Source organism: Scomber scombrus, chromosome 3 (assembly GCF_963691925.1).
Source record: "Scomber scombrus chromosome 3, fScoSco1.1, whole genome shotgun sequence".
NCBI classification, from domain to species: Eukaryota; Metazoa; Chordata; class Actinopteri; order Scombriformes; family Scombridae; genus Scomber; species Scomber scombrus.
In genome coordinates this window covers 17,370,844-17,393,775 of record NC_084972.1, presented here as the reverse complement: position 1 = coordinate 17,393,775, position 22,932 = coordinate 17,370,844, and the positions used below count along the sequence as shown (strand labels likewise).

The 22,932-nt window shown below is 39.7% G+C and overlaps 2 protein-coding genes across 4 annotated transcripts in view; one reads left to right on the top strand and one right to left on the bottom strand.

Moving 5' to 3' along the window:
• bysl (bystin-like) overlaps positions 1–20,458 on the bottom strand; it is a 169,466-nt gene extending 149,008 nt beyond the window's left edge. Inside the window, exon 1 of the mRNA XM_062416607.1 lies at positions 20,451–20,458. The gene's annotated coding sequence lies outside the window, so the exon portion shown is untranslated. The remainder of the gene's footprint in view (positions 1–20,450) is intronic.
• Positions 1–22,932, top strand: part of ampd2a (adenosine monophosphate deaminase 2a) — a 31,344-nt gene that overhangs the window by 2,346 nt on the left and 6,066 nt on the right. For 2 of the 3 annotated variants that reach the window (XM_062416598.1, XM_062416599.1), the window contains 11 exons: positions 16,827–16,957; positions 18,133–18,263; positions 19,004–19,072; positions 19,807–19,918; positions 20,035–20,221; positions 21,093–21,234; positions 21,314–21,403; positions 21,535–21,664; positions 21,988–22,182; positions 22,284–22,415; positions 22,512–22,675. In XM_062416598.1, the coding sequence (XP_062272582.1) occupies positions 16,827–16,957; positions 18,133–18,263; positions 19,004–19,072; positions 19,807–19,918; positions 20,035–20,221; positions 21,093–21,234; positions 21,314–21,403; positions 21,535–21,664; positions 21,988–22,182; positions 22,284–22,415; positions 22,512–22,675 (1,483 nt within the window). Of the gene's footprint in view, positions 1–1,280; positions 1,732–16,826; positions 16,958–18,132; positions 18,264–19,003; positions 19,073–19,806; positions 19,919–20,034; positions 20,222–21,092; positions 21,235–21,313; positions 21,404–21,534; positions 21,665–21,987; positions 22,183–22,283; positions 22,416–22,511; positions 22,676–22,932 lie in introns of those variants that run through there. The other variant, XM_062416597.1, reaches the window with a different exon arrangement.

Sequence of the window (22,932 nt, the reverse complement as noted above, 5' to 3'; positions counted from 1 at the left end):
TGGACAGTAGCTTCAGTATATCTGAAACTGCCTTTTTACTAAGTGCAAGCTCTGAACAAAATGTGTACAAATCATCACACTTCATGGAAATGTCAGTATGCCACATTTAAAGCATGCTGAAGCTACTTAATGCTGTATTTTTGTTAGTGTAGAAGTAAAAGATGTGCCTTTTTGTTTCTGTACGGGTTAAAATTTTAGTAAACTGAAGCTGCCTCAAATTTCAAAAGGGATAATTTTTTTGTCCAACTGCATACATTTTTTTTACCACTAGATGGAGATCTTTGCTCTTTTTTTTGTCTCTCTTGCTCTGAATGCTAAGGCAAGTGATGTTTACAATACACTGTAAGGCCAGCGTTACTGTAGACAGTCACCAGTTGGTGTCTCTTTTTGAATCTATGTTTATTGATCTGTGACATGAATACCTCTTAATTTAAATTGACTTACTGAGCCTTTTTGATTGTGTTTGTGGTGGTTGAGAATATTTATTAATTTCAAAAAGCCAAATTAGAGAATTATCACATGCAGTAGAAATGGACTTTTCCATCATCTTAATGGTATGCATTAAGATGCATTAAGATGCATCAAGTGTGATGAAAAATATTAACTGAATAGTCTTCGAGGACTTTCAAAGAGTCTGTAAATTATATCTTTTACTATGTAGTGATGAGTGTGAATGACGTGTCAATACAGTAATTTTGTTTTAAGTTTAGCACCATTATATCAACAAAACCACATGATCTTTATTTCTGTTGCTTGCTTGGGCTCTGCTTGCTTTTAGAAGCTTGTGTGTTTACTTCACCTTTAATAAACGTGTGAAATAGTAGTTCATGCTCTTAAATTACAGCATCCACTTTAAGGAAGTTTTGCACATGCTTGCCTTGGGTTACATTGCTGGCCTTGTTGGGCATTGGTCGTTACTGTTTATAATAGTTCATGGCAGGCGGGCCTGTGCTGTGTGCCTTTAGGCTGGCTGTCTCCCCTCTGAATTTTCCAGCAAAGAAGATTGGGAGTTCACTAGTCAGCTTATACACTAAGCTGGTTTCCATGGTCATCCACACTCACCATTCTGTGTTCTTGGGCTTTTTTTGTGGCTTGCCATTCATCTGGATCCGCTGATTGTCTTTTTCGGTTGGATACACATTCTTCTGATATCTAGTGTATCTAAATGCTATTTTTAGATGAGTGGAAAAACTTTTGTCCTTCACTCACCTTGGCGCTAAGCTGGCGGGGTGTAACCGGTCTCCAGGCTCATTGGCTGTCATGCTAGCTACTGATCAGCAATGCCCTCCACTGTGGCGGTTTTCCCCTGCTTTGGCTATAGGAAGCTCATACCCTGGTTGCTAGGGCAACCAAGGAGGATGGCTCCCAGCAGGAGCTGGGGAAGCCTTGGACTGCCGTTCAGCTCGTCGCTGTGGAGCATGCCTGCTGACCTGCTGCTGGCTGGGAGGAGGAGCCAACTCTGCAGAGGAGCTTCTCCAGGCCCAGTATGGGTCCTGCCGCCCCTCTGCCCCACCATGAGACAGAGTTTCAGCATTAGAGCGAGTGCTCCTCTCTCCCTCTGCTGGCCACTGCACAGTTCTGACTTGCTCTGCTCCAGTTGTAGCAGGAGCACAGGCAGCAAGATGTCATCCTCCTCCTCCAGCTCCTCATCCACCAGCGATGGACAAGGGAAACCTAAACCTAAATCCACGTTTCACAACAGGGGGAGCCTGAAGAGCACCACCAGCCCTGGTGAGTGTGGGTGAGGGGGGTCCCATATAAAGAGTGCGAAAACTATCAGCTGTAATATGACTGTAAAGTCATAAAATTACACAGATGCGTGAGCAGTGGCATTGAAGAATCTGTGCATGCTCATCAGGAGCAATGAGAGATGGAAGTTAACAGATGTGGGGACAGATAGCTCAGGTGTGTTTTTTATTGGTTTTTAAGAGATAAAGGTTAAATTAAGGTTAAATTTCACAATTTGGGGTTCATTCATCATGCTTGCTGCTGTCTGTGGGACCTTAATGTACTTCATTGGAAAGAATATTTTAACTGAATTATGGCTGCAATGAATGATTATTGTTACAAGTTAATCTATTGATAATAGTGTTTTTGATCATTCAGTGAATTGTTTGTTATAAAATATTTAAAAATATGGACGAAAGCACGTTGCGTGTTCTTTTACATCCTGGATTCAGAAGCATGAATCTAAAAATGGCTGACAATTACTAAAATGATCAGTCGGCCCCGGAAATTGATGTAGAATTTTTTAAGTTTTCTGTCAATCAGTTAATCAATAAATCATTTCAGCACTAAAGTAAATAATAATCTTGACTGGCTGGTAACTCAAAAACTGAAACACTTAGCAAAACGTTTGTAATTTAGTAACAGTTATTAAGTTAATAAATACAAGATAATTCAGCCACACATAAACAATCAAAACATGGATCAGATTCCGCTTTTAAGGATTTTACTTTTATTGCTGATGAAAAAACACAGTGTAGTGTAGAGTGTGTTTCCCATATATGTGGGTAGCCCAAAAAATAGATCATCCATTTTTGTTTAAGTTGTTCTTCCTTTAAAAAGTCTTGGCAGATTGATTGAAACATAGGTCATAATGCTGCTGAAGCACTACTGCTAATTATCTTGAATGTCAAATTGTAGACAGTTTCTCAGCCCTTAGTGGGCCCCTAATACCCTCCCCTTTGTAGCAGTGACAGTTTATCATGGGTGTCCTGACTATGGCCTCTCTTTATCTTAGTAGTCTGGGTTCAACAGAGCAGTGGTATCATTTTATCTTTAAACTTCACCTGTGTCAATATGCCAACAATACCTTTCCCAACTGTTGGCCCAAAATCTCTTTACTTTTATTAAGAGTAACATGCAGTGACCATGTTACCCTTCGCCACCATATGGAGAAAAGTGAATGATGTCAGTGACAGACATATGATGAAAGTTGAACACAGTTTTCAGTCATCTAATCTTGAGTCTTGAATGTTTTCTTTGTTACAGCAGCTAAAAATGTATTTAATTTTCACTGTAAATTTAATTTGGATTCCTCTGGGCGTCACAGATTTGATAACTATGATAAACTTTGATTGAATCTTATATAGTTAATTATGGCTTGCCTCTGTGATCTCTGGACTTCTGAATACCAGAGAAATTGCAGCAAAGTTCATGTCACTGCAGCTGCCTTTTGAACGGTTGGGTTTAACAGATTTTCAGCTAATTTACTTGACTTTTTATAAATTGTTGCAAGTTACAGGATGAATATGAAAGTTTCAGTCACTATTCTATAAATTATTAAAAGATTATTGTTATTGGCACTCACATGCTGGTGACAACATAAAACATATTTTAACATAAGTAAACACGTACTTCCCTATTTTAATTAGGCTTTGTTACAACAGGCCTTTATCTCGCTGGTATATGATGGTGTTTTGCAGTGACTGTGTAATTCAGTAGTGTCAGTTCACCAGTTATGCGTAGGAGTTGATTAACATTTTAGTGTGATGGGAGACAGGCCAAACGATTGTAGATCTTTCATTACCTTTGATGTTGACGCTCGCTGGTCTCTGTGGGGACAAACTAGGAAGTTAAACCAGAAATGTATCTGTGAAGCAATTAAATGTTAATATTGACTTAATTAGACGCCACATCCTCAGTGTGCCACAGCGCAGCACAAATGTTGGATATTTTTGGAGGGGTGCAGCAGCAGATCTCTGGCAGTTACTCACATTGACACACACTGTACCATATTTGCTGCGGAAGCCTGTCTTTGCCGCAGTAATAAATAACTTAGAGGTCTCTCCATCCATGCAGTCATTTAAGTCCTCTCAATTAGCCGCTTGGCTGAGCCCTCTGCACTCCCAGTCTGTCATGAGAGCCACATGTAGGCTACCCACTACAGTACTTTGCTCTGACCACACCAGTCTGTTAGCATTCTAGCTACATATATAGTAGCTGCATCTTGAGTAGTTGGTGTTTTATTCAAGTCATGAACCGGAGGCTTCATCATTTCCTGTCTTCCTTCTTGCTGCAGCACAAGAAGTAGCTCTGCTCCACGGCATCTTTCCTTTCAAGAATCCAGGAATTTTTATTTTATTTTATTTTTCTTCCCAAATTTATTTTTAAGTCCAGCACTCCTGCACATTTGAAACAGTTCTCTTATGTAAGTGTCGGTGTTGATTTGCTGGTGGAAACATTGATTACCCAGCCAGTTTTCACATCTGCAGAGATCTGTATTTCTGTAGGCTGCTCTCTCCCACTGGACCCTCATTGCCTCATATAAAGCAGAATATGTAATGTCCTGCCGTTGCAGCTGAAGCTATATGACGTGATATATAGCGGCTATTACAGCATCTGCATGAGAGGTGGAGGGAATTCCTCTCTCCAGCATTTATGACTGCTGCGCTCTCTGATACAGAGGCTGCTGGCTTGATCTTCACATACTTGCTGGCCTCTAACTTGACACTACGGTGTGTACCTTTTATCTGTGGGCTGTCTGCTGGTCTCATTTGTCAAATGATTTTATTTCAGCAGATTTTCCTTTCAAGCACATTGTCAAGTGTAACATTTACAAGGCGCTGTGATCCCTGGCTCATTACCTGGATATCCCACTGTTGATCCTGTCGGGGCATGTCTCTTGAAATTATGCATATTCCTTCTAACGACATGAAAAGTCATGTGTTCTCTGTTCAGTTTACCCTGGGGGGCTCTGGTAAACTCCTCACTGAAACAGTAGCACATCTACATGTTGTTGTCTCATGGAGTTGCACAACCGGCATCCCCGTGCCAGCCCACCGTGCCCTGCCCAACCCCCCACCAGCTGAAACATGTGACAAATAAACACAGGGAGTCCCTTCCCAGTGCTCCATAACCTTACAGTGGTGGTTTTGGGTGTCACAGCATATTGTAGGTGTTACCCTCTTCTGCTGAAACAGGGTGTTTTTTCTCCACTTGCTGAGAGACAAAGCAGAGCCTCAGTGTCACTGCACACTTAAACATATTATTTATATTATTAAACTGTAAAATTTAGAGAATTGAGGGAGAAGTAAAAGCTTCAAAAAAGATGTGAAAGTATTGACTGTATTGTGTGTACTGTATATGGGTTTTCTGATGAACAGTTTTTTTCTGCCGTACATTAGCACAAATAATAAGTACAGTTCTGCACTTTTCAAACACACCACTAGAGGGAGTCTTTGATTCATGAGTGTTTTGTAAAGTCAGACCATCAGCTTTAACCTCTTACCAGGCACCCCTAGTTTTGACAATAATGTGCCAAAAATAAAATTGTACTATTCATAATCGTGGTCCCCTTTGAAAGGGAACTCAGAAACTTTACAGCCATAAAGTCAGAGTGAGTATAAGTGATCCTGATCCTGAAGTGTCTCACAGGTGGGACAGTGTGGTTTAACAGGTTGAACAGGCGGCTGGTTGTCGGTGTCTCAGGTCTTTGCCTCTTCTGCCGTCAGACATGACTGAGGACCCGTTTGCTCCGTGTTCGAGTGGAAAATTCCTGGCCTTTCTTGTGCTATGAATAGCTCAGCTGTTTCCCGGTCTAACAGAGGAAGTCAGTCAGTGGTGGAAAAGGGATTTTGGAGAACCATACCACGGTCTCATAAGCTATCAAATGAACAGGTGGGCCTGTTGTTACGGGGTCGACTAGATATTCAGTGGAGCTGGCATATCTGTCCTTTTAATCATCACAGCACCTTTAACAAACAAACACTCATATGCCCAGAGGACCTAAACTCAAAATCCATCACACACCGTATCTATCTCAGCTGGGTGATTTACCGGCTGACAGACGGTACATAACACATGGTAATGAAGGAGTTGTTTCATCGCTGAGGTACAGTTAAGCATGCTGCTCTGCTCTGTCCCTGCTCCTCGTGCCATGGCTCCTAATGAAGACACATTTTCATTTAATCCATCTCATTCGATCACAGATGAGCAGGCGCCAGCTGACGTTTGGTCCCTGGCTGGTTTTTATTGGCCTGTGACCCCTCAATGAGTCAGAGAATCACTCGTTCACATGAATATCTCTCAGCTCATGTTTTCACTTTGTTCGGAAACAGTCAGACATCTGAAATTGTGATGGACAATGGTTTGTAAAGGGTTTATCAATGAGTTAATTAAGCATGTATATATTTGCCAGTTAATAATCATTGTCAATCAAATTGTCATTTCCATGGTGAATATACAACTCCACTTAGTTAACTATAAGTTAAATTTGTACATCAAAGTTTGATTTAAGCATAAAAGACTTCACAGTTCACAGCTGCAGTAATCAAACACAGCAGTAACAAGGTGTGTTCATGCTCATGTGTGTCTCTAGTGATGTTCCTAGAAACAGGACATGTGTTATCAGAAAACTCTGGGCCGTCTCCGTGTAGCAACAGTCATTTTTATTGCCTCCAGCTTTTTTCCCCCTGGCTCACCTTTGGTCTCAGGAATCGGGTGTTACAATACCCTCTTGTTGTCGAAGCAGTGCTAAGTACTGTGTTACAGTACATGTTGACAGTGTCAAGTGACACAGTGCTCCTCTTTGCTATATTCAGATATGGTGAGAGGTGACTGTAGTCTGGATAATCACACAGGATTGGAGGAGGAGGGGGGCGAATGGGTTTGTCTGTATCTGTTTCTTCTGGATTGTGCGACTCTGTGTGCATCTCATATCTGTGAGCATTGTTTTACAGTTAATGTTTCTGTGTATTTGTGTGGGATGAGCTGCTGGGAAGATTCTTTGTTTTTTGATGGGCTCAAATAGAAATACACAGTCTGAGTGCTGAGTATTTTGTTTAAATGTTTACCCCGTTTTATTCACATGGGAATGTTTATGCGGGGTGAGAGATTAGGCGTGCTTGACAACAGCCTTCACAATAATACCAGTGCTTGTGTTCCTCTGGGAGAAAAGGAGCAAAAAGTGGTGCACAGCTACTCCTGTATGCTGTTGATTAGTCCTCTGGGAAAAAGATGTGTCGAGCAGCACAATGGAGGCCCAAACTGGGGTTGAGACTTACTCATTGTACTGTACGCTGCTGGACCTGATGACAAATTTCGTTTCATGTGCAAACATGTAAATGACAAATCAACCTTGAATTGAAAGAAACCAAACCTCACACTAAATTAAAATTCACAGCCGGCATTCAGCAACATACTTCTCAGCTTTTATTGGAGTAAGTGAAGCCATCGATGGCAGGACGCACACTTACATACATTATTGTAAAGTAGTTGAGGTTCACAGAAATGTCATGCATGAGAAACCCTCACAAGCATTGCAGGTCACAGTAGTCTTCTACACTTCAGGTGGCTGAGAATTACTGCAGAGAAATGAGCAGCATTTATCTGTAGATATTAACTAATACTTTCACCTAAACACCTCTCTGCCAACATAATCTCCTTTATATTGTCCTGCATGTATATATTTCCTGTGAAAGTGAATGTCATGAGCACTTTCTGTGGTTTTATTTATACTTTGTGTATTTTGTTTTTCGTGCATTATTGTCAGATAATTTTACCTAACAATCTTGCCCAGATAAAACTATTTGAGATTAAGAATATTACATACATATATACACTTTTTTACCTTTTTAAATGCCATTTGTTGACTCTGTTTATTAAAGTCTGTGTAAAGTGACATACCACAGAAAAGTGTGTTGTCAACCACCCTGCCAAATTTGAATGATTAAAAAAATCGCCAAATATATGAAATTAGGCTTCAAAGTTGTGTAAAAACCAGCCTCTTTCTCTGCTCCCAAACGCTGTGTGCGTGCCCGCCGAGTTCACTTAAACCCCGCCCCCTGCCAAGTGTCACCTGTCAATCAAAGTCACCACCTCTACCAGAAACATGGATGCTACGTCTGAGAGCTTTCTGCCACAAGCTCAGCTGCTAGCTCGGCGGCTAACTCAGCTAACTGGCTAACTGTAGACTGTAGTAGTAGTAGCGTTAGGTGTAGTAACAATAACTCGCCACTAGGCAGGTTAACCACTGAGGAGAGTGGACTCGGGGTCTTATATAGTAGGCGAGGGGCCAAGGTCACGCGGGTACCCCAGGCTCAGAAAATCAGGAAAAATGAAAGGGTGAGAAACAGTTTAAGGCTCTATCTCCACAATTCAGTACTGCATAGTTATCAGCCTTTTCACATGTTTTCTGTAACCATTTTCCAACATGTATAATATGTTTAGAAGTAAATCAATGAATTGACTTTACACTTTTCTGTGTTTGCTAGCGTAGTTTTTTTTAAACAGTTTAAAGGAAACGCTCTAAATATGTTGTTGTGTATTTAAACTTCAGCTTGGCTGTAAAAGTGCTGCCCACTTAGTCCACAGCAGAAAGGAAGTGGACTCATCACTGACCACCACAGTTTAGGGAGTGTCACAAAGGGCAGTCAGAGAAATGACTGAACTGTGTGCGTAGGTCAACACTATGGCTGATGGGTTGGTGTTGATTTTGGTTTGTATTTATAAAAGTTTCTTCCCCCATTGACGTCAAATACGGTGAAATCACTGTCTATATTTACTCTCCATTATAAACAATCAGACTCTTTATGAGTGTAGCAGGGTCGCTGAGTTCAACTGGTTTCTCAGTGTTGTTGTTATACGTTAAGCTGACATCTGAGGGGATGTTTATACTGCTCTGCTTTTTTAACTGGGTTGAAACTCAATATACGGTTTGATAACATGAAAGATGAAAAAACACAAACTTATGTTTCAGATAAGTAGAGCAATATTATCCTCATAGTTTCCTCTGAGTCGTGTTGATAATGCTGGCTTCACTTTTGTTGCAGCTGGGTCATTTGTATGTGAGGATCTGTCCAGAATTCAGTCCCTGGCGTGGTTTGTGTCTGCCTTTTGTGTGTCTTTCATGCTGATGTGTGTGTATGTGTGTGTGTGTGTTTGTGTGCTTCTGGTTTTAACCCTTCATCTGGAAAATTCCTCGATGATCTTTGCTTTGAAAGTTCACTAAAAATGTAGATTTTATCGAGGCTTAGTGGACTACTTGAGCACACAGGCCATCCTTGTGCCATACAGCAGTCATGTGAGAGAGGAGGGAAATAGCCTCCCCTGGCATCATGTGATCGACAGAGAAAATTACATTGTGTCCTGTATGTAAATGAGCTCACACATATGTACACACATACCTGTATGTAACAAGACAAGACTGGTATCCACGTTTCAGACAATCACATTAAAAAATGATCAAAAGCATTAAATAAAGAGTTGAGCATTTGTTGTGTCACACAAAACAGACAAATCAACAATAAGCCAATTAAAAGACATATTAGAAAGAAACACAAGGATGTTATTGTTGTGCTACAGTGCTACAGAGGACGAACATAAAGTGCATTTTATTAGAAACACTAAAAGGAACATTTATGTGAACACAAAACCTTTCTTCAACAAACATGTTATGTCAAATATTCACAACATGTTTTACAGTCATGAGAAGGCTGAAGCAGTGGGTTTCATGAAGAGGTGGGAGTTGGAGATGAAGTGGGAGTGGCCACAGATGCAGGGCCTCCACCATTTTACAGCACAATAGAGTATAAAGTGGTTCACCCCGGTCCCTCCCCTTTTTTTGGCCACGTGGTATCTTCCAACCCAGTATTTAAATCCGGGAGCTTGAAGACTGTGTTGTTCAGTCACTGAAAACCGGTGTAATCCAGGAAGCAGCTGAGAGACAGACATACAGAGAGAGAAAGAGAAGAGAAGAGAGAGACAGAAAGAAAAGAGAGAGAGAGAGAGAGAATCAGGAGAGAGAGGGTGAAAAAAAACTGCTTCACCAGCACACTGGAGGTGGTGACAGTTACAACAGGAGGAGCACAGAAAAGAGAAAATAGTCTGATCCCGCTGTTAGAGCAGCACATCCTGTCTCTCTCTCTCCTCTCTCTTTGCTGTCATTTCTTTCTCTTTTCCACTGTGCCAGCGGGGGAGGGTTGCATCGGCTGTCCCAGGCCTAGTTACATGTCCCAGCATCCCGCAGGAGCTCAGACAAGGCCACTGCGACCATAACGGAGACTGTGAGAACAGGACAAGACAGGGAGATAGAGGTACTGTAACCTACTGCTGATTAATGATAAACAGTACCAGTCTGTTAATGTGAATACTGACGTCTTAGTTTCACCAGCTCTGTGTTAGGCATGATACTTATCACCTTTTAAATTTAATGCACGAGCAGGAGAACGGTAACAGATAAACCCTGTTGTTGTGCACTGTTATATCCTTTATATTATAGGAAAGGATAAACATATGGAAGATAAAACTACGTCATACATTTTTTAGGTTGGTCTGTTGCTACGATGCTGATTTTAGCAAAAGCTTGTGATGTGTTTGATAGTTTTATCACAGCGGCGCCTGACTGTTGCAGTGAGTGAACATTTGGGGCATCTACTCCCACTGCTGTTTGCTCCAGTCCAGTAAATGGTGCAGTCTTGTTTCCCAGTGGATTAATCAAAGAGATTATTGTGAGTTTGCTGATGAAAACAAAACATAAAGAGCACACACATTTTTACAAGAGTGTGCAGTAAAGCAAAAAGGCTGCAAGCAGAGTGTCAACTGGAGCTAATGAGATGCTGAAGGAAAGAAATATCTCAATCTGGAGTCACACATGAGGAGCATCTTTATTGACACTGTGTTGCAGAGATGTACTGCGTAATGCCGGGGTCTCCACCTGAACATGTTGACCTTCCTCATGTGTATAAGGGCATTGTTTGAAATCTGTTTTTGTGTTGGTGATGTGATGTGACAGCAGTGACTAGTGTGACCCGTTTCCTCCTTAATGACGTTTATTACAGAAAAAAAGCAGAGTAGCACTTGAAGTAAATGTTTCTAACCACAGTACCAAGAATGATCTGAAATATATGCTATTAAATCTTTTTTTGTCTCCCCAGCGGACATTCATGAATTGCTTTTGTTTTTAAGAAAATGACCCAGACTGTTTACAAAGTGACTGTGCAGGCAGTAGTTTTAGCTGGCAAATTTCATCACCCTTGTTTGTACGCTTGCACAGTACTGATCATATATTTTCGAGACGAGGACCCAAAGCAGAGGTTTATTCTCATCTGTGGTTGCTAAGGAGCGTCTGAGACGTGTGTCATCACTCTCACTCTCAGGCAGTGAAGTGAGATCTGTGAAGAAAAACAAACATTTATAAACACTGGAGCCACAATAACAGTATGTTACTTAACTATGGTACTCTATACACACAGACACACACAGAAACACGCACACACACACGCATACACACAAACTCACCTAAAGGGACATTGCATGAACTTAAACTTATTACAATTCATTACTTGCTTTAACCAAACCCTTACCTTAATCTTAATCACTAACGTACACACACACACATTTTCATGATACATTAACAGTTTCTCGCTTACTAAAATACGTGCGTCATGCAGCAGCAGTGCATGACATTAAGCTTTGTAACGTCTGACAACAGAATTCTTTCTTGGCATCAGTACAAATCCAGATGACTGCAGACAAAAGTAAACCACCTTCATTTAATAACTACGTCTCAATGATTATTAAAACATGAATGTCATTAATGTAGTTGAGACTAAAGTGTATAAAAAATGTCCATACCACAGCCAGTTGTGTTCACTTTAGAGAACTGTTTCTACCTTTCTTGTGGTTTGATTTAGTAGCTCACAGTGTTGGTGTCTTCACATGTGAATAATATACAGTGAGCTGTGTAACAACAGGGCCTTCCAAGTAGAGCTGGGCAGTATTTCAATATCACTGTTTACTGAATTTCAGCTGAATCATACGATAATACGATCATGTCCAAATTAGAGATTTACACAAAGATGTGTTAAAAAACTACAAAGTTTTGTCATTGATGTTCTTATGTTTTTGTTATTTTATATATTGCATTTGGAAAATAAATATATATCATATTTTTTCCATATTGGCTCTGTGTCAGCTTGAACCACGGGAGAAATGAGCCTTTGAATTCATAAAATGATTTCAGGAGGTGTCTAATTTAAAAATAGCTGTGGCCAAACCAGAAAGTAGAGGAAGTAACACAGATTGCTTGATCAGCACAGCAGCTAATTCCTCTCTGCAGCTATAGTTACCTTCACTTAAGGAAATAAAGTACAACTGTGTGACAGTTACTGCAAAAATAAAATGAAATCCAATTATATGTGAGAATTCTCCACCAAACAGGAACGATTGATGTTGATATCTGAGTGAAAAGGAGAACTATCTTTTTGTAAACTCATGCAAATGTGTGTGAGCGTTGCCAAACCACAATGACAAAAAGGAATTTTGGCCCGATGTTGTGAGATTACATTTAACCTCAATAAAACCAAATATATGATCCAATATAAAAGTAAAAGTAAGTAAATGAATTAATTTGACATTTATTTACTTGATTGATCCTTTCATTGATTGATATATAAAACAAAAAAACTGGAAAATGCCTGCCAAGATTTCCTCTAGCCAAAGCTGACGTTATTAAAAATCTTACTTTATCCAACAGTCTAAAACTTAAAGACAGTAAACTTACTTTAATGATAAGAAAAGGAAATGCAGGTAATTCCCACATTTAGATGCTGGAACATCTAAATGTTCCAGCATCTTGAAAATGGACTTAAATAATCAGTTAATTATCATAATAGTTGCCTATTCATTTCATTATTTCTCTAACACATTAACTGTTAAAATGGGTCTGTTGGCTCTAGTGTGGTATTGAGGTGTTCTGCCCGTCCCTTTGGTGCATCGTGCTTTGAGTAACGGCTGGTGGAGACAACGTTGTGATCCGTGTAGATGTGGCAGTGCAAAGCCAGATGTTTGCTGCAAAAACGACAGTTACCTTGAGTGTTGTTGTTGTGGCGAAAACTGGCTCTTTGAATTTTCACTGGGAATAGAAGAAGTCTGTTTTCAGCAAAATGTCACACAACTGATGATTTGAAAATGTAATCAGTGAGCGTAAACTGACTTTACTTTAATTTACAGAAATGTACATCAATTACAGAGAAGGAGAGAGATGTATGAAGAGATTAAAGTGGGGGATAATTGACTCTTCAGGTAGCGGAAGCTCTGTTCTTCTCTGCAGTGACCAAATCTCATTAATTCTCTGGAAATCGTAGTTTATCATCATAGTAAACGGCTCAAAGAGACGGCCTGAAATGGGTCTGAAGTTTGTTACATGCAAAGTAGTTTTTTGTCAACCAAATACGGCAAATATAATTTAACTGTGTACCAAGATGATTTATAGCAACTCATGTAATAAATATTTGAAAATAAATTATTGATAAGGCCACATGATCATAGTAAATACATTAGTAAGAATAGTATATATAGTAAATTTATAATTTATTTACTTATTTTCAGATGTGTTTTATAAATCGAGTTTAATCAGCTTTTTTACAGGAAGTTTTGGCTGACGGTCTTCACTTGTTTGAATAGGAAATGGAGTCGAACAGGAGAGAAATGTAAAAAACTTTAACAGGATAGTATAATTTGTAATTAGTAATAAGTAAGTATAACTTTAAATGATGTAGGAAAATGTAATCAATATGGCAGTTTATAAACCAATATTTATTTTACACTGTACAAAGCCATACATTAGTTTACCCGATCACTGTTTGACTGAACAAGAAAGAAACAAGCTGCCAAACTAGATTGTTGCTACGTTTGGCCCCAGGGACGAGGAGGACGAGACACGCAGGAAGAATTGTATTGATCCTCGTCGAGCAGAAGCAGCTCCACAGATACTCATTGTCTGTCTCTCTGGCAGCATTTTAAAAACACAGGTGGGTAGTTCATGTGGGAGGCGTGCACACTCAGGTCCCGAGAATGTGAGAGAATGCTTTGTCAATATTACTTAGTGGTGAAAGAAATTAACTTGTGCAGTGACTACGTGAGCGTGGACGGCCTGAGGCAACTGAAAATAGACACACACAGTAAACTGCATGTTTGAGGTGAGGTTGCAGGAGGGGTTTCTCAGACAAACTGTGCAAAACGTTTTCTTATGCAGTCGCTGGTCTGCGCAGTGGTTTGAAAGAAAGACAGAGTGCAAATGTCAGGACTTCAAAGACAGGTGTTGTACCAAATACAGGAAATTAGGATATGCAGTGTAAGTTACTGCATGACACTGGATCCACCGTCTCTCTCAGAAACGACAGAGACCATCTTTTTTAAATGAAGTAAAACATAATCAAAACAAATTAACAGTATTTTATTTACCTACTTTTCATTTGACAGATTATCAAAAGTTTAGTATTTCTTTAATTTTACATTAAAGACCAGCAATGGCCCTTTTTGTTGTTTTGAAGGTTGACTCTTGACTGTGCTTTTGTTGTTTTTGTGTCAGTTGGGGTATTTTTTTGAAAGAGGTACTGTAACAGTGTCGAGCAGAAGAGCAGCTGACACTTACAGAGAGAATTGACCATAGTTCGACAAAGTTTGCTTTTCTTTGTTTTTATTTTGTTGTTGGCTTAGACTCTCTCAGTTTTGGGGGTAGAGAGGTTTGTGCTCCTCACTACAATGAGGTCACTGAGATAAATAGAGTAGGGGGTGTTGGATTAAGAGGCATCTGTGGCAGAAAGGCCGGAGGATTACATGGATACTATACTGGGGACGACTGTGTGTGTGTGTGTGTGTGTCTGTCTTCTCTTAGTCCATGTGAAAATGCACACGTGCTTATATCCACACACATGTGCACTCTACATATACACATGTATGTAAATAAATTGGGTGCCCTGATATATCAAAGATAACTTTAAGAAGCTGGAACGGGAAGAAAAGAAAAAATGATAATATACAGGTTACAAACAATTTAAAACATAGAATTAAGTCAAGTATTAAATATGCATATAGCTCTGATTTTGCTTCAGTCTTTAACTCACACTCTTGTTATTTTTTTGTTATTAGTGTGTTCCACATTTTAGAGGCCATTATGGAAAAGGCTGACTGCCTATAGGAGGTCTTATGCTGTGTGATTTTACGTTTACCATTTGTTGTGCCCGTGGAAGTCTCTACGACCACTCTGACAGACTCTTTAACTGATTATCAAGATAGTTGGAGATTAATTTCATGTCAATTGACTAATTGATAAATTGACAAATTATTGCACCTCTAATGTCAGCTGATCAGCAACAAAAAATGTGTGTACAGCACGGCTGCGTGTGACTGGATTGCTGCATAACTGTAACTCACATCCTTTGAGACTTGTACTGTAGCTGCAGTATTGAATTGTTTAGTGCGTAATGTCGGTGTTGGTGTACTGTGGAGAGTTACCCTCTGTTCATTATTAACTCCATGCAGACAGCAGATGGCAGAAACTAATTGTCACAGGCCAGACACAGCACCAATAACGGCACCAATTATAGAGGACAGTGAACACACCACTTCCAGAGCCAAAGAGTGAATTACTGTGTGTGTAAATAACAAGGCTTCTCTTTAAATTATGAATATTTTTAACTTGCATTTATGTCCGTCTTTAAACAGAACACAGAGGTCTTTCTTTAGCTTTCTTCTATTGTGTTTGGTTTAATCTCGAGTGGCTGGAGTCACCTGTTTCCAGCAGGTCTAGAGTTGGGGAGGCCCCTCTGTGTCAACCTCAGGTGTGTGTATGCACTACACACGTGTTATTGTGTACATGTGAGTGAGGGTGATTCTTTTTCAAGTGTGTGCATGCCCATGTGCGATTGAAGTGACACAGTATCTGCTGATACAGCTGTCTTTTCTTAAGCTGGATCTGTTCTTGGATATTTTACAAGGGTTTTCATGCTCAGTCACATATTGCAGCCACAGCCGCCGTCAGCAGAGCTTCATAGGTAATTTTGGTTATGCTTTATTTAGATTTGTTAAACATCTGAATGTTTAGTCTTTGGAGCTGATGTCTTCAATATAGACTCAAGAAAAATATGCTTTTACTTCTCTTAATCTTCTAGTTATTCATAACATGGAGTGATAAGAGTTTGTGTAAAGAGTTGTTGTTTGTGTTATTCTCAGGTTTTAAACTAAATATGTGTCCATTTGTTTGAAGGAGTGTTTGAGTCAAGACTACAGTGTAAAAAAATACAGTATGAGCTAAAATTGTGCTTCATAAAATCATACTTAACCACTCAAACCACCATATGCTGGAATCTCGGGTAAACCAAATGTAAATTATGTTCTATTTTTGTCTGTGATGATACTATGGTTAGCTCGTGTCTGCTTTTTCGCATTTTTCTGTCTCTGTTTTCAACAGACTGAAATGAATAAAAGTTGCTAACTTTGTAGAGTTACATCATCGTTGGCTGTTGTACTTTGTGACTTATCAGTCAGTGTAAAGACTCCCCACATATATGTCTTAATGTGTTTGAGATAAGACTGGTGGTAAATCTGGTACTGTCAGAGTTGTGTCTCTAATGTCAAGGCCGTGTCACTCCATCCTTGCATAAGCAAATACAACACACACATTTTACTTATGTAGTAAAATTCAAATAACTATTTTCCAGTAGCACCGTGTTTCATACAGTCGTGGAAATATTTCTTGAACGTATTACTTAAATGTTAATTTACTGGTATTTTAATGTGTGCTCTACTAAAGTAAAATATAGCTCAATATAAATTATAATATATAATTATATAATAACATTGTCGGATGTGATCTTTTCCATTAAATACTAAAAGGACGAGAGGTAGCATTCAAGTCATATTCATTCATTTCAACAGATGAAAAAACATAGTATCATCTCTGTCCAAGGTAAACTTACTCAAAATAGGAGCAGTTCAGTAGAAACATCAAGGCCAACATCAGGCTTTACATGGCATGCATGTTTTTAGATCATCATGTGTTGCTGTCACATGCTGTAACTCTGTCTGTGTTTGCCTTACAGACCTGTGCAGTGCATCTGGGCCCAAGCCCCTCAAGCAGCAGCGATCTCTTCCAGGGACACCTGTCTCTCTCACACATTACCCAATCGACCTGCGAACATCCATGGAAGAGAAGTACAAAGAGATTGCAGAGGTAAACGCCAAAACAAATATTGTTTCTAAACTGCTAACAGCTAATCTGATACAGCTTAAACTGGGTGAAACATTGATCCGTTTAAAAATCAGAGGGTATTTAGTCGTTTAGGTATTTTAATCTGCCTTTACTGCTATTTGTTTGAATTTGCTACATTTGAAAATCACTTGTGCAAAAACATCAGAAAGGTGTTTTTATTTGTCATGATATTAGTGTCTGCCATGGCTTTATTTCAAGGTGAATGTGTATTCGCCTTTATTTTCCTTACCATCAGCCTCTTTAAACAAAAAAAAAAACAAAAACTCACTGTTATAATCCTTTTTAAAGAAAAATATTTTTAATTCTCCAAACTGAGTTTAAACTTTTGTTGAAAAAAAATGTCCAGAAAAGATTTCACAGAGCTTGGGAGGCATCCTGAGGACAATCAGGTTAATCCAAATGATTTTATTGTTAAACTTGGACTCTGTGAGTAAAAGCTTTCCAGTTTGATGTAAAAAAAAAAAAAAAAAAAAAGCAAAACATTAATTACTGTACATCCTGACCGATCCTGTGTTGGACAATTGATTGATTGATTGACAAAAATAATTATTAACTTACCTCTGTGGCGCCATCTGCATGTGAAAATATGCACAGCCCTTCTCTCATCAGAGACTGTAGATGAAACGTGCAACATTCATACTTCAGTGTGATGACTACAGCTGTTTAATATTTTAATAATGTGGAAAAGATTCAACGTTCTACAGATTATTGTGGGAAACTCACTCATCCAAGAAAACATATTTCTGATCTCTGGGTCAACAGATTATACTCGTAGAAATGGAAAATTGCCCTCTGTCCACATTTTCTGTAAGATGTGGTAAACATTTGCTGTAAGAGGTGGTAAACACAATTTCATCCCAAATTGAACACCAAAATTGCCTAATCAGCATTAACACAGCCTCAGCTCTTCTCCCATGTCTGCGTAAGCACTCTCGTTTGGTGTCAGGAAATTACCAAACAGGTGCAGATGCAAAATCACATAGGCTGGGAAAATTGCATACAGACTGCGTTTGCCTCAGCACTGGCTTTGCGTTAGCAGGAAAATAGGGCCTTCAGTGTCTTTCACATGTCCATGGGTGCACTGAAATAGATATGATTTATAATTCCATAAATGTTACAAACTTTGTTTACACCAGGAGCTGTTCACACGCAGCATGACGGAGAGCGAGATGCGCAGCGCTCCTTATGAGTTCCCGGAAGACAGTCCCATCGAACAGCTGGAAGAGCGCCGGCATCGCCTGGAGAGGCAAATCAGCCAGGACATTAAGTGAGAAAATGCAAACACACCACGCACACACACGAAGCCAGTAAAATATACTTGTTACAGCACCTCAGACAGACATAACTGCCCCCACCAAGTCTTGCTTTCCACCCATGCACACACATGCTTATCAGCTTCTAAAATGCCAGTTTGGGGGCTAACTAACTCCAGCAAACAGCTAACTGGGCTAACCAGCATTTGGTACTTGTTCTGGTGTTTCATCTTCCTCCACACATACTTTTATAAGGAGTCGGGCTCTGTTTTGGTTTCCAGGGTTGACGCTCTCATCACCACTAAGCAGATCATGCAGGTGGTTATGTGAAGCGCCACCTACAGACCCCTCTTTACTGATCAGGATGTACCATCACTAACTTATGATATTTCTCTGTCTGTGTCAATCAGCTTGATCACTTAATGCCTAAAATTCTTTGTGTGTGTGTGTGTGTGTATGTGTGTGTGTGTGTGTGTGTGTGTGTGTGTGTGTGTGTGTGTATGTGTATGTGTATGTGTATGTGTATGTGTGTGTGTGTGTGTGTGTGTGTGTGTGTGTGTGTGTGTGTGTGTGTGTGTGTGAGAGAGAGTGAGAAACTGCTTAAGTACAGTGTGTTCATGTGTGTGCTTATGCATATACTGGTACTTGGTGTCTCTCTCTCCCCTTGTGTGCTTAATTTCTTCTCACTACTTCTGATGCCCATCTGCCCCCTTCTTTGCCCACACTATCCTGCGCTGCTGCATATCACCCCAAGGCTTGAGCCAGAGATCTTGCTCCGTGCCAAACAGGACTTCATGAAAATCGACAGTGCTGCAGACCTAGAGTGAGTCAGCTCTGCTGCAGTATGTATGTTTTGTCACGCTGTTTGGTTGTTGTTTTTCGTTCAGTTCATCTGTATTTTGCTTGCTTGTATGCTCAGAGTCTGACATTTTAGTATTTAACCTTTATACTTGTCTGCAGTATTTGGGAACTCTGAACTGTTGTAAGAGCTTTACTCCAGAGACACTGAGAACAATTATCAACATATTGAGATGGACCACATCTTCCCTCTGCTGGTGACTTGATAGATGTACAGTAAATTTAGAAATTGGTGCCCTGTCCGTTTGAAACAAGACGTCTACATTTACATTTACATAGTCTGATTTGATTTCTTCATTACTGAGGTTCCTGTGTCTCATTGGTAATAAAACTTGTACCTCCTGTGGACCCTCTGAAAATCTTACAGCTTAACTATTGAAAGTGTTTCAAAAAGATTACTTACGAACATATTACTAGCTTTACTTGTCTTTATTAACATTTTTTGATTTAATTAAATAGTCAATATTACATTTAATCGAGACCATTTTAGTCTGTTTTTGAACAGCATGAATATTTGAACATAACTAATGTATGTGAAGGTGTATAAAACGAAGAACATCTGGATACGTGATCTTGTACTTTTCTGCAACACTTTCTGCTTACCTCCACATGTTTTCCATCTCTTTGTGTCCTCATTCCTCCACTATCTGTTTACTTTCTCTTGTTTTAAACTCCTTTCCTGTGCCTGTATCTTTTTAGGTTAATGAAACAGGTGAGTGTGGACACTGTTGATGATGGCTTTAGAGAGAGGGCAATGCCAATGGAGAGAGAGTACCAGCGGGTCTCAATATCTGGAGAGGAAAAGTGTGGGGTGAGGAGCTTTTTAATAAACTTGTGTCATGTAATGTCTGTGATTTCACCAGCATTCAAACTACATTCAATCTATCCCAACGCCCATTTTCATAAACGCAAAAATAATCTTCCCAGGTACCCTTCACTGACCTGGTAGATGCTGCCAAGTGTGTGGTGAAGGCATTATTCATCCGGGAGAAGTACATAACACGATCCATGCAGAACTTTTGTAAGACCACGGCTCACGCCTTGCAGGACCTTGGGACGAAGCCTCTGGAAGTGGGAGTCTATGACGATATACCAGAGACGCCTGTAGATGCCGGTATCACATGCAAACACTCAAACAAAATAGCAATTAGAACGTTTTTTATCAGAAAGGATTGAACCACATGCTAGAGGCAATACATTCCCTTTTTTTGAAATTTGCATGTATCCCACTGGAGACAGTAATCGCTGAGGCACATACTTTGAGAATTATGTTTTATCTGTGGCCAAGACAAGGTGATTTTCAGTGACTCATACAGTAGCATCAGAAAAGCTGTTAATTAGACTTCCTCCTCCTTTGGCTGTCTTTTTGTTTTCTGTGAAAACCTGTCGACAGAGAGACTACACCATAAGTGTTTCAAGCTGTTCTGCAGGGGAAGCTTGCTTATTTTCATATCATATTTCAGAATAGCAGGAATAATTGCTTCACCTCTACTTGAGCTGTGGAGTGTGTTTCCACTGGACTATAGTCTTTTTAATCTCTGCAGTTTTCCTCTTAAAGATAACAACAGCTTTATTTCTTATTGACTTGACTATGAGTCGGCCGATATTAAAGTAAGGTCCACTTCCCTTACTGCATTAGTAAGGTGTTTCAACCCTCTGCAAGCTCATGTGTGATGTAATTACTGTAGGCGTAAAGGCAACATCACCATTTTCTTTGTGACCTCGCAGGACCAAACTTGTGTGCATGTTCAAGCCTGAGAGTGCTTAAATTGGGGTATTTACTGACACTCAGACAACAAGGAATTGCTGGATTTGAAGATGCCACATACACACCCTGAACTAGCTGACAAAAAAATGTACACAGTAGACACCAGACGCCAGTCAGTAATACAATGAGCAGTTATTGTGTTGTTGTTAATCATTTTAAGATATTTTTGTAGCATGGATGATGTAACTTAATTATTGTCTATCTCCTATATTCTCAGATGCCCCCGTCCACCCACCTGTTTCAGGGACACATCCTTACGACAATCAGGACCCCATGAATATGCCAGCTGACACAGGATATGGTTGCAAGATGGTGGATGGAGTAGTCCATGTCTACACCAAGAAAACCAACATTGACAAGTATGTGTCTAATTATGTGTTTATTAATGTTTACATAATCATACTTTTGGGTTTTAACAACTCTATCCTCCTTTTACAGGAGTTCAGAACTGGACTTGCCGTATCCTGACCTGAAAGAGTATATTACAGATATGAATGTTATGATAGCTCTCATTATCAACGGGCCAGTGTGAGTGTTGTTTTTGTTTTGTTTTTTATACTATAAGTCTACAAATATGCTTTAATCTCATTTTCTAGCTTAATTTTTTATTTTTTTTCTATATTTCAATTGTCGTATGTCCTCCTGTGTTATGTTTACAGGAAGTCTTTTTGCTACCGTCGCCTCCAGTACCTGAGCTCTAAATTCCAGATGCACATCCTCCTGAATGAGATGAAGGAGCTGGCAGCTCAGAAGAAAGTTCCTCACAGAGATTTTTACAACATACGAAAGGCAAGAGCCAACAAATCGGAGCTAAACTTGTTTATCCATCACTGTGATTATGGGCTATGCATAGTTAACAAAATCCCACACACAAAAATCAAATGTAATAGTTTAATACATTTCAGCCAAATAACTGAAATGCAGCTCAGCTGTTTGCATATTATGATGTAAATATTTTAATTAGACTTTGTGAAGTGATGACTGGTACTGATCCTGATATGGACACAGGATCGAACTTGAGATCAGAGGTCATATCTGCCACTCACATTGACAAAAATCTCAACACTCAGTCAAATAAGAGGTATATTTTATGCTGTTGCTCCTGACTCCAGGTAGACACACACATACATGCATCTTCCTGCATGAACCAGAAGCACTTGCTGCGATTCATCAAGAGAGCCATGAAGAAATACCCTGAGGAGATTGTTCACATTGAGAATGGGCGTGGCCAGACCCTGAAGGAGGTGTTTGAGACCATGAACCTGACAGCCTTCGACCTGAGTGTGGACACTCTGGACATGCACGCGGTGAGAACTGGGAACAGCTTTACACATATATAACTTTATAAAAAGAAGCATATTTGGTATAGATGAAAAATTCGATTTGACTGGTTTCTTTTACTTAACAGGACCGTAACACGTTCCATCGGTTTGACAAGTTCAATGCCAAATACAACCCGATTGGAGAATCCATCCTCAGAGAGATCTTCATCAAGACTGACAACCACATTGAAGGAAAATACTTTGCACACATTGTCAAGGTACAGAAAAAGTCATATGCAATTGTTTTAACACCAACAAACAAGTAATTCAACAATACACAATCTGATACATCAGTATTATTTGTAACTGTTCAGGAGGTGATGTTTGACTTGGAGGAGAGCAAGTACCAGAACTCTGAACTACGTCTGTCCATCTACGGCCGCTCCAGAGACGAATGGGACAATCTGGCCCAATGGGCCGTCAAACATCGAGTGCACTCTCATAATGTGCGCTGGCTCATCCAGGTGCCTCGCCTTTTGTAAGTACACCCTGACTTGCTTTACCTTGAAGCTGAGATGTGCAGCTTTTATTTAACCTCTAGGTTTGATTTTGGTGAAGGTAATTCAAGAAGAAACTGACGGAGCACATTGTGTACCAGGTGTTTTTGAAGAATCCAAGGACACAAATCTGTTTAGTAAACATATGAATGTAACATAAAATGGCAGTTTTGCAAGAGCAAAGGTTCTGTACGTAGTGAACCCAAAAAAAAGTGTTATATTCCTGTCTCGGGTGATA